General features: G+C 46.0%; 1 protein-coding gene across 1 annotated transcript in view; it reads left to right on the top strand.

Annotated features, from left to right (window-relative positions):
- The first annotated feature begins 8303 nt into the window (after positions 1 to 8303).
- The window catches only part of DUSP10 (dual specificity phosphatase 10), a 43517-nt gene continuing 39583 nt past the window's right edge, over positions 8304 to 12237 (top strand). Inside the window, exons 1-2 of the mRNA XM_075530474.1 lie at positions 8304 to 9020; positions 11191 to 12044. Of these exons, the coding sequence (XP_075386589.1) occupies positions 11234 to 12044 (811 nt within the window). The 5' untranslated portion in view covers positions 8304 to 9020; positions 11191 to 11233. The remainder of the gene's footprint in view (positions 9021 to 11190; positions 12045 to 12237) is intronic.

Genomic DNA, 12237 nt, shown 5'->3' with positions numbered 1-12237 from the left:
AATACCTACCTAGTGTGAGGTAAAGATAGATGACTTCTATCCCAAGGTTCTGAAATTGGTGGTTATTGAACTTCAGTCCGGATCTCTTGTTTCTAAGGTGCCCAATAAACAGTGGCCAGAATTACCATATTTACTATTGTCATATCTCTTTGCTTTTTTATAAAAATAAAAAAACCTTTTAAAACACATTAAAAAATTTAAAACACATTTTATGAAATGTGTTCATCTAACAGACATGGTTCTGAATAAATGCTATTGAAAAATTTTCCCTACCCCCAACCCTCAAGTAAATAATGCCCCAACGGTTAAGCTTTTAATCTATACAACAGGTCATGTATTTAGGTCTGAAAAGCTAGCCTGTACATGCATAATTTCCCTTTCACCACAGTGTTTTAAATTCTATACTATTGGCTACATTAATGACCCTAATGATAAAATTACTTTATGCCCCGTGGGGACAATTTATAATGTTCTCCACTATCAAATGATAATGATGTTTCTAAAGTGAGCTAGACATACGTAAATCATAGATATGTGTACGGATTTGGGGCTCACATTTAATTGTAGCCCTAATCTAATAACAATTCATTCTTATGACAAAGTCCTGCTGTTCTCACCTTCATGAAAAGACCGTTGAATATGAGCATGGTGGCAGAATGTCTTGGAGAAATCAGATAGTACCAAGCTATCAGAAAGAATATGCCGGAGACCTTAAAGGATCAAAGCATGCTGTCACCTAAGTGAGGTATCAACTATGTCCACCTGGAAGAAGCACGCCAGCCTGTGTGATCCAAGGATTGTAAATAATAAGATCCAAATCCAGAAGAGGGAATGGTATTAGAGCTTACATTCTGAACACCTTGTTTTCAAAAGACTATAGATGGTAGTAAAAGCCCAAAACCCACTTGTAAGGTGTTTGCATTGATTAAGCCTCCAGCATACCATCTGACCACAGTCCCAGGAGGTGGGTAGCCTTGCTAGCAGACAGGGCATTGTGAAATGGATCACGGCAGGGGCAGTTAGGGTAAAAAGGAACCCTACCATCTGATCTCCCTTTTGGTCCCATTTAAAGTTTTTTCAGTTTTAAATATTTTCTGGCTTTTGGATTGAGGTTTTATCTGTTTTACTTTGTCATTGTTGTTGGTTTTTGTTTCTTGGTTTCATTTTGTATTATTTTTCAAGTTATGAAAGACAGTACAGGTGAATTGACTCCATAATTGGATTAATATTTACTCAGGTGCCTGGATGGTGCTGTGATTTCCACTGAGGAGCTAACTGAAGGTCAGTAGTTTCAAACCACCAGCTTCTCTGTGGTAGAAAAATGAAGCTTTCCTCATTTTTTAACTACCTTAAAGAGTTAGAGTCATCAAAGAACAAAAAAATCATATCATTGTGTGCTTACCTCCCTGATACATTTGCTAAAGACAAATGGGTGCATAAGCAAATGTGGTGAAGAAAACTGGTGGTGCCCAGTTACCAAAGGATATGTCATCTGGGGTCTTAAAGGCTTGAAGGTAAACAACTGACCATCTAGCTCAGAAGGAACAAAGTCCACATGGAAGAAGCACACCAGCGTGTGTGATCACGAGGTGTTGAAGGGATCAGGTATCAGGCATCAAAGAACGAAAAAATAAAATCATTATGAATGAGGGGGAGTGCAGATTGGGGACCCAAGACCCATCCGTAGGCAACTGGACATCCCCTTACAGAAGAGTCACTGGGAGGAGACAAGCCAATATGAGTGCAGTGTAGCAACGATGAAACACACAACTTTTCTCTAGTTCTTAAATGATTCCTCTCACCACCCCACCCACCCCCCACTATCATGATCCCAATTCTGGCTTACAAATCTGGCTAGACTAGAGGATGCACACTGATACAGATAGGAACTGGAAACACAAGGAATCCTGGACAGATGATCCCTTCAAGACCAGTGGCAATACCGGGAGGGTAGAGGGAAGGTGGAGTGGAAAGGAGGAACTAATTACAAGGATCTAAATATAACCTCCTCCCTGGGGGATGGACAACAGAAAAATGGGTGAAGGGAGACATCAGATGGTGTAAGATATGACAAAATAATAACTTATAAATTATCAAGGGTTCATGAGGGGAGTGGGGAGCGGGGAGAGAGGGGAAAAATGAGGAGCTGATATCAAGGGATCCAGCAGAAATCAAATGTTTTGAGAATGATGAGGGCAATAATGGGATTGACACAATGGGTAGATGTATAGATTGTGATAAAAGTTGTATGAGCCCTCAATAAAATGATTTAAAAATAAAATAAAAGAGTTGCTGTCTTGGAAAGTCACAGGGTCACTGTGAGTGAGCATCACATGGAAGGCGGTGAGTTTGGTTGGGGTTTTGAAGGGGCATGGCAGGGAAACTGAGAAGGAAAAAGCAGAGCTAACAAGGACCATGAGAAAGAAACGACGCTCAAAAATTGTTAAAATGATTGCACACTTTTAATGTGATTCAACTCTTGAACTGTATATGAGAATTAATGTGAATGAAATAATTTTAACAAAATAATACAGACTCGGGAGGAGGGAGCAGGGAGGGAGGAGAAAATGAAGAGCTGATGCCAGGGGCTCAGGTGGAGAGTCCGTGTTTTGAGAATGATGGCAGCATATGTACAAATGTGCTGGACACAAATGATGTATATGCGGATTGTAAAAAGAGTTGTATGAGCCCCTAATAAAATGATTTAAAAAATGGTAATACAGACTCAGAAACTCGCAGGGGCAGTTCTACTCTGTTCTAGAGGTGTCACTATGATTCAGAATTGACTCAATGGCACAAAGGTTGGTTTTTAAAAAAATATGTGTATGCATATATAGGTGTATGTATGCATGTGAGAAAAACAAGGCTTTCTACTCCCATAAAGAGTGACAGCCTCGGAAACTCACAGGGAAGTTCTACTCCATTCTACAGTGTCAAAATGAGTCAGCATTGTCTCAATGGCAGTGTATACATGCACATATACACACACACACATACTTATATATATAGCTGCATAAAATATATACTATAATTTACATAAAGTCCATGGACTTACTTTTTATCAATATTCTTTGCAATTATGACTGTCTTCCAAATAATATGCACATATACAAATGCATAAGTATGTCCAAACATGTATATACATGTGTGTATATATAGGGGGCTTTTAAAAAGTCATGGGAAATCCTATTATCTTTTATCCATTTTCGATGAATTTTTAGAACCCCCTTAGGTATGCATTTGCATATTGATATAAATATTAACCTCCAAATTCACTACTGTTCAGTCACTTGTAAGTCATGGAAACCCTGCAAGAAAGGATAGAAGTGCCCCTGTGGGTATCTGAAACTGTCACTCTTTACAGGAGTAGAAAGTCTCATCTTTCTCCCATGCAGTACCTGGTGGTTTCAAACTGCTAAACTTGCAGTTAGAAGCTGATGCTGACTCATTGTGACCCCGTGTGTGACTCAGAATAGAAATACCCCCTAACAATTTTCAGCAGCTGTGATATTTGGGAAGTTATTTATCAGGCCTTTCTTCCAGGGGGATTTTGGGCAGATTTGAATCACCAATTTTCAGTAATTAAGCAATTTAAAAAATGTCTCAGGACCTTCTCCTGGGTAACAAGTGCGCCCTGACCTTGGATTTACTGGAGAAATCCTATAAAGGCACCGAGTCCAAAAGCATGGACAGCGAGACAATTAATCAGCCCTGCTTGTTTTCATTGCTTCCTTCCCTTGGGCCCTTCCCTAGGTCCAGCAAGTTACTGGAGGATGGTTCACCCAGTTGGCTTCAACCACCCTCAAGTACGCCAGGCCCCACATGTCTGTTCCTCAGATAATTCCCTTCTTCTTGCTGGCTTAATACCACGGAGATCTGGTGGTGCAGTGGGTTAAGGGCTGGACTGCCAACTGTGGGGTTGATATGAACTAACCCGTAAGCAGCTTGGCAGAAGAAAATGAGGCTGGGTGTTTATGTAAAGTTTTATTGTCTTGGACACCCTGTTTTACTCTGTCCAATAGGGTTTCTCTGATTTGAATCAACTCTAGGGCAATTTTTTGTTTGTTTGTTTGGTTTTATTTATACTCTGGGATTGATTTCTATATTTTCTTCAAACCTTTCTCTTCTCAATTCTAGTAACTTCAGGAATCCTAGCTTGACCATGAAGATGATTTTGAAGATGTCTCTCTCACCCAGTCTCCACCTCCTGCCTCACCCCACACCCAGAACCATGTGAGTGCACATAAATGAAGTTGTTTAATATATTTACCCAACATTGTCTACAGCTTATATGTGGGCCCATGTTTTCATAAGTATTAGGTTTTGCTTAACAGGTAGCACTATGCACCTATAAACCACATTTTTTAAATGATGTTTTCAAACAAGAACAAATTTATGGTTCAGTGCAGTTGTGTAATCACAATATTCAATACAATGGGGAAGCTTGGCTTTGGGCTAAAAGTGAATATTAAGGCTTCACAAGATCAGGTACTTAGCCATTGGCTCACTGGTATACAAACTGAAACATGAAGAACAGAATGTCAGGAGAGGATTTTCACATATGTAACTCAAAACAGGAAAAATATTCACCTTTCCTTGAACAAGCAACTTAGAAGCATTGAAATTAAAGGAGTATCTTCAAGATCCTGTTTTGTTATATACCACTCTATAATTTGATTTGTACTATAATGAAATGTGCAAAGACCTGGAGTTAGAAAAGCAAAAAGGAACAATATGTCCAGCACATATCAAGCTGAAGGAACTGAAGAAAGTATTCAAGTCACTAGTTGCACCATTAAAAGACTCCATCGGCAAAATATTGAATGATGCAGGAAACATGGAGATGATGGAAAGAATATAGTCACTAACTCATAAAGAACTAGTCAACATTCAATCATTTCAAGAGATTAAGAAGCTTTGGCACTAAAGGAAGAGTCTGAGCTTCATTGAAAGTATTAACCAAAACAAAGGCTCCAGTAATTAGTGGAATCTCAACTGAAATGTTTTGACACGCTGATGAAGCACTGGAAGCATTTACCTGCCTTTGCCAAGAAATTTAGCAGATTGTTATCTAGCCAACCACGTGTGAAGACATCCATATTTGCGCCCATCCAAAAGAAAGATAGCCACACAGAATGCATGAACTATCACACAATATTATATGCAAGTAAGATTTTGCTGAAGATCGTTCCATCACAGTTACAGCAGTAACACTGACAGAGAGCTGCCAAAAAATTCAAGTCAGAGTCACAAGAGGACATGGAACAACGGATACCATTGCTGACATCAGATGGCTTTGGGCTCAAAACAAGGAACACAGGAAAAACATGTCCTTGTGTTTTCTTGATTATGCAAAGAAATTCAACTGTACAATTCACAACTATGGATAGCATTGAGAATGACAATTCTAGAATACTTCATTGTGCTCATGCAGAACCTGTACATGGCTCAAGAGGCAGTCATTCAAACAGAACAAGGGACTACCTTAAAATCAGGACTGTGTGTGACTGGGTTGTAGCCTTTCAACATATTGATTCAATCTGTAGGCTGAGCAAATAATGCAAGAAGCTGGGCTATAAAAAAGAATGTGCTATCAGGATTGAAGGTTTATTAACAATTTATGATATGCAGATGATACTTTACTTGCTAGAATTGAAGAGGACTAGACGCACTTGCTGATGGTCAATATGGATTGCAACTCGGATAAAACAAAAACAAAATCTTCACAATTGGATCAATAGGTAACTGTCATGATAAATGGGCTTAAGATGGAAACTGTTACGGATTTTGTTTTGCCTGTGTCCAAAATCAGTGCTCATGGAAGCAGCAGAGGACAAATGGAATACAGAAGACTCCAAAAGAATGGGTGCATTTGAATCACGGTGCTGGGCATTTTAAAGTACAGTGTTGTTAAAGCATAATAAAAATATGCAGTACTGGGAAGTGTTTTGTTCTGCTGTACATACGGTGCTATTAGTTGCAACTGACTCAAAGGTACTTAAACAAAATGTGATTTTACATCACACACTTGTGTTATTGTTGTATGCTGTCAGGTCCATTCCGATTCCTTGCAAACTGCTCTCTAGTTTCTAATCTATAATCATGTAGGAACAGAGAGGCTGTTTTACTCGAGTGGGCTTAAAAAGCTGAACTTTCAAGCTAACAGCTGAACACTTAACTAAGGAGTCAACAGGGCTCCTTAAATTACATGCTTTTCCATATTAATGAACTAGTAATTACTCCATGTTTCGCATTTGATAGATGAAGTTGGCCCTTTTCCTCAGTTTTTCAGCCTGGATGGCTTGAATTCTTAGTAAACAAAATCATAATTCACTTGTTTGAAACTATAGTGGAATAATCATCACATTAAGTGAGTTACATTTCTTTTTTTAAGTTATTTTCAGTTCAGGGCAGCAGAAGAACATGCTGTGAAGAACCCTTGCCCAATTGTATAAATTCGTACTTTGCTTGTACTTTTCGTACTGAGCCGTGAGCGACAAATTCGGGAGTGGTGGTTTTTAAGTATTTTTCCAAAGAAGCCCCTTGTTTTGTGAAGCAAAGGCAGGTTTTGTTTGTTTGTTTTATTGACTGCATATTATCAAAATAATTCTCTCCAGCACCACCCCTACACCAGCACAAATATCTTTTCTTTTTCATACTGAGCTGGGCTATTACCGTTTTAGAGACAGACAAATGGACACCTGCTCTGGATTTACACAAAAGGTGAGATCCAGAATCAGAATGTATCTCCAGATCTCCAATATCTACCATGTGGTTGTTAAATTTTCTGGAGGATGTTTAGTCAAGGAAAAGCAAGTTTCCCCCAATCTTCCGACTCCAGACGAGTACAACCTCTGTCAAGTTCTTTTCTAATGTCTGTGGAAATTACCCAGAATGCAACTTTCCTGGTCATGACTTGTTCGTCCCTAAAGGTGTAGCAATCACATTGGTGTGCCCCGGTTATGAGGTCACCTGCTCCCATAAAAACTTAGAGCTGCAGAAACCCCATCTAGACAGGATGAATGTGAGTGTGTTGTGGGGTGTGGCTGGGGAAAGGAACATAGCATCCCTTCCAATTTAAGATGATTGTACACATGCAATGTGTGTTCAGTCCTAGTGGGATGAGCTAGAATATGTCTGAGTGTGCATATACCGGCATCTGATCTCCCTCCCCTGCCCCATACACCAAGAATAATACACGCGAGATTTTCAACAGATCCTTTTGTTTGAATTCAGATAGCTCCTTTTTTGAAAATTACGTGTGTACAGAGCTGTCACTTAGCTCACTGATTAGGGCAGGAGCTTGAACTGGGTCTCCAAAGCCCTCCAATCCGGAGAGAGAAAATCACAGGCCAGCATTCTATAGCGCTCATAATGCGACATTCCACTGTAATGAGTCCATTCCATACCTCCCCCAACCAAGGCCAGCCGCTTTGAGACGAGGGGCTGGGGGGCCCCCTTTAAAAAATAAAAACCACAACAAAAGACTACTTTTTTCGTGTTCTTCTTTGAGGTGGTCTCTCCACAGTTCTTGCCGCCAATTCCACGCCCTCGTGTAGCCCAAGGCAACTTTCCCACATTTTCGCAGCCGGATTCCCGCCGGGGCTCAGACCCGCCAGCCTCGCCCCCTGCTCCTCTCCCCGGGGCACGCGCCTCGGCCGGTGACCCTCAGGCTGGCAGCAGTCTCAGCGATCCCCTGGGGCCCCGCGTTCTGGCCTCGCAGCGCACCGCACGCAGTCGGCCGGTAGCGGCCGGGCTCGGGCTCCCGGGCTCCTCCGGCCCCGCCGCCCGCGCTGAACAGGAAGCCCGGCGGCTCGCCGGCGCGGCCCGAACGCGCGGGGAGGCGGGCGCTGTGCCGGGCCCCAGCTGAGCCCTTCCAGGAGCCTGTGGCGAGGACGGCGGTCAGGGTCCAGCTCTCGGAGGCGCGGCGAAGAGGGGGCGAGCTCCAGGCCGCTAGGTCCCGCGGGCGGCCGGAGCAGGCAGCCTCGGCCCAGCGCTCCTCCCACGAGGCGTCCGGCGGGGCGGCGTCCGGGCGCGGGAGCTCCGGCCCCCGGGCGCAGGCGGGGGACGGCGGGGGCGTGGCCGGGGCGCGCACGCTGACCAGCAGGATCGCGCCGCGCCGTCCCCACGACTGGGGCGACCACGGCGCCCCGCAGCGGGAGGGCAGCCGGAGGGGCAGCGACATCTGCGGGTGGGCTGGCCCCTGAGGACGGGGCCTGGGGCCGGCGCGGTCGCGGGCGCTCAGACCTCCAGCGTGGGGCGCGGGCGGGCGGGGACCCGACGCCCCTCGCTGAGCCGTCCCGCCGACTCCGGGCGCAGACCACCCGCTAACTTCCTGGAATGCGGGCGGGTCGGCCTCCACTCACCGCGAGCGACCTCCGAGCCGGCTTCCACTTCGGGGCGTTGATTGTGCTGCTTCTCCCGCCTTTAGAAAGTTAGTCCGGCCCTTTTGACAACCTACTCAGAGTACGAAGGGCCGATAAATTAGCGTGGCGCTGGGGCGGGGTCCCATTCAACGGGCAGAACCTGGTTAGCAGAAGTGAGCGGTCCAGCCCATTGACAATTCAGTCCTGGAAAGGGTTAACGGCGGCCGCCGGCTTGGTTTACGTGTAAATAGAGAGCAGCTGCTCTGCGCGGGCCCCCGCTAGCTCTTTTAAGTTTTTGATTGGCTGCCAATGACATCACCACCGGTGTTATAACACCAAACACTCGAAGCGGCGTCCGATAACTCCGCCTTTAAAAGGTTGTTGCCACGCCCCTGGATCCGCCCCCTCCGATCGTCTATTGGCTACAAGCCACTGTGAGGTGGCGGTGGAGTTTCTCCGGATTTCTATTGGCCCAGGGCACCGTCGGTCGGCGGCGGGCCCGCCCCCCCAGAACCGTACATTTACAGTGTAGCAAAAGAGAAAGTAACTATGTTACTGCTGGAGATCAATGAAGCCAAGTGAATGGGGGTTGAATGTGCGAAGCCATAGTTGAAGCGGAGCGGCAAATGGTGGAGGGCTACACTTATTTATGAAGTAAGTGGAAGTCACCCCGACTACTCCTGAGAGTTTAAGAGTGGAAGTGGAGGAATGGAAGGCTGTGTGTGTGTGTGTGTATGTGTGTGTGTGTGTGTGTGTGTGTGTGTTGTGTGTGATGCGATGCTGACGGGGGAGCCACAGCAGGTGAGGTTATAGGGTTCTGGCTTCTGCTGTCCAGTGCGTTTACTTTCTCTGCAGTCTACTTGGATTGGGAGCGAAGGTAAAATGAGGTTTGTTGGGATGCTTTGCGGTAGTTTTTTAAATGCCCGGGGCTTGTTAGCGCGCTATGTTGCGAAGGGGGAGGTTCGGTGCCCTGGAGTGGGAAAGGGGCATCTCTAACCACTGAATTTCCTTGCCAGCCCCAGCCTAGAGGTGAAAGGCGATTCATGAGAGAGGTGGGTAGCTCAGTATTTGCCCGGGAGGTTTCCTGGGCCAGACTGGCTGGTTTCATGGGCAATATATTGGCCCGGCCGTCTGCTGCAGGGATGCAGATCTCGTTATACACTCTGTGCGTGTATGCGAGCCGCGCACTCTGCGTGGATGTGGGGGACCCGGCGTGGACACGCTCTGCATCCCCTCTCCAAGGAAATGGACTGTTGATCCTGGGACGGACTCTGTCAGGTAACACAATAGCAACGGCTTTTCAATGTTTGCTCCAGATGGGAAACAGAGATATCCCCTGGAATAGTACTCGCTCTTCAAAAAATACTACGCAAGGGAGGGGAGGAGAGGGTTTGACTTGGCTCCTTCACTCGCATCCCAAGGTGGGTGAGAGAAACCTGAGTCGGTGGGGATCTGGGGACTTGATGCTTGTGTGCATGCGTGTGTGTGCGTGTGTGTGTGTGTGTGTGTGTTTTGGGAGCGGGGGTTGTAGTGGCGATTGTGCCTGTGACACTTCGGAGAATAGGGTCAGTTGTGTGTAGAGGGATGATAGATGACATTTTTTCAGACAGCTCTTAAAGTTCGTTTAGGTGAACAGCTCTTGCTTGGGGTTGGGTTTCTTTTTTGTGACCCTGTCTAATAGAAGCACAGGGCCAGCCAGCAGGTCCTTGGTGTAGAGAGTCCCTGTGTCTACAGGGAGGCATGATCTGCTCCTGTGCAGGCACTCTCTGAGGAGATTGGTGGTGGGTCAGGTGGGCAACATGTAACTGCCTCCTTTAACAGGGATAGGCTGATTGGGAAGTCCTGTGTATGGAATCTATGTCAAGTTTAGTCTTCTTTTGAAAGGCCTGGTGGGGCATCTGTATGGGATTGAAATATACAAATTAGCTGGCTACATCCCATGGATGGAAAGGAAGGAGGAACAATGAGGGGGTCTTGTCCTTGGGGGCAGGGGGAGGGGGAGAGAACTGCAGCAGTAGCAGCAGCTATGTGATGGGTCTGCCAAGGTTAGGGTTTCCAGGACTGGGTCTTGGGCCTGAGGTTTTGTTTTAGAACACCAGTCTGTAGTGAACCAGGCACAATGCGGATGCATTACAAGAGGCTAATGGGAAACATGGGCGGAATTAAGATGACCCTGTGGTATAGTTTTCAAAGGGCTTGGTAGACTGGAAGAGCAAGAATAGGTCCTAGTGAAAGACTTTCCTTTAAGGGGACACTTTCATTCGGTTTTCAGAAAGTTGGCCTGGTCCCCCGATGTAGCTTTAACTGCTGTATGTTTCTGAGAGCCATGCCAGTGCTCTTGGTCATCCTTTTGCCTTTGCAGTGGACGAGGGAATTACATGGAAAGTGTGCAAAGGTGGACACATGGGGATTCTCAGATGGTTGCAGTATACTTCTGCTGAGGGGCTGAGGCATGGAATAGAGGACCTCTTTTAAAAAGCCCTCCTTTTAAATCAGCAGCTTGACTAAATCACTGTGTTTTTTCACCTTGTCAAAGGCTGCACTTTGATATCAGTCTTTTAAAGGTTGTTCATCAATTTCTGCCTAGAGTCTATGTGGAACGTACCCTCACCAACCAAATTGGATGGGGGCCTTCAAGGTACATCCTCTGAGTAAGTGAAAAGGGACTTTCCAGCTTGCAACACAGCACACTGAAGGGCACCTCGGATGACTTTGCTTAGAAGGCTGCAAAGGTCTGCCCTGAGGGACTGGATCAGACTGCTTTTCATGTCATGTGACTTTATCTCTCTCTCCCCTTTTCTCCCCCCCCCCCCCTTCTCTGCAGACTGTCTTGAGTTCTTCTTGAATTGCCAGTTTTCAGCCTCCTCATGCCTCCATCTCCTTTAGACGACAGGGTAGTAGTGGCACTGTCTAGGCCTGTCCGACCTCAGGATCTCAACCTCTGTTTAGACTCTAGCTACCTTGGCTCTGCCAACCCAGGCAGTGACAGCCACACTCCTGTCATCACCACCACCGTTGTGTCCCTCAAGGCTGCGAATCTGACGTATATGCCCTCATCCAGCGGCTCTGCCCGCTCCCTAAATTGTGGATGCAGCGGTGCCAGCTGCTGCACTGTGGCAACCTACGACAAGGACACTCAGGCTCCAAACCAAGCCATCGCTACCGGCACTGCAACCACAGCCATTGGAACCTCTACCACCTGCCCTGCTTACCAGATGGTCAACAACAATGAGAGCACAGGCCCTATCAGTCCATCATGTGGGGTGGGCAGCCCTGTGTCAGGAACCCCCAAGCAGCTGGCCAGTATCAAAATCATCTACCCCAATGATTTGGCGAAGAAGATGACCAAGTGCAGCAAGAGTCACCTTCCGAGCCAGAGCCCCGTCATCATCGACTGCAGACCCTTCATGGAGTATAACAAGAGTCACATCCAAGGAGCTGTCCACATTAACTGTGCCGATAAGATCAGCCGGCGGAGGCTGCAGCAGGGCAAGATCACCGTCCTAGACTTGATTTCCTGTAGGGAAGGCAAGGACTCTTTCAAGAGGATCTTTTCCAAAGAAATTATAGTTTATGACGAGAATACCAATGAACCGAGCCGAGTGGTGCCCTCCCAGCCACTCCACATAGTCCTCGAGTCTCTGAAGAGAGAAGGCAAAGAAGCCCTGGTGTTGAAAGGTAATGTCCCGACTGCCTCCTCCTCCTCCTCCTCCTCGGCACATTGCTGATTAGCCTGGGTTTTCAGAACAGCAGTCTCCTCATCTTGCGTACTAAAGACCCAAACCAGCCTTCTTCTTGTCTTCCCTTTCATTATCCTTTTTAAAAAAATTACTTTGGGATAACAATAAAATTCAAAGTAAATAAACAGAAA

This window comes from Tenrec ecaudatus, chromosome 1, assembly GCF_050624435.1.
Source record: "Tenrec ecaudatus isolate mTenEca1 chromosome 1, mTenEca1.hap1, whole genome shotgun sequence".
Lineage (NCBI taxonomy): Eukaryota > Metazoa > Chordata > Mammalia > Afrosoricida > Tenrecidae > Tenrec > Tenrec ecaudatus.
This window is presented reverse-complemented; position numbering and strand designations above follow the sequence as displayed.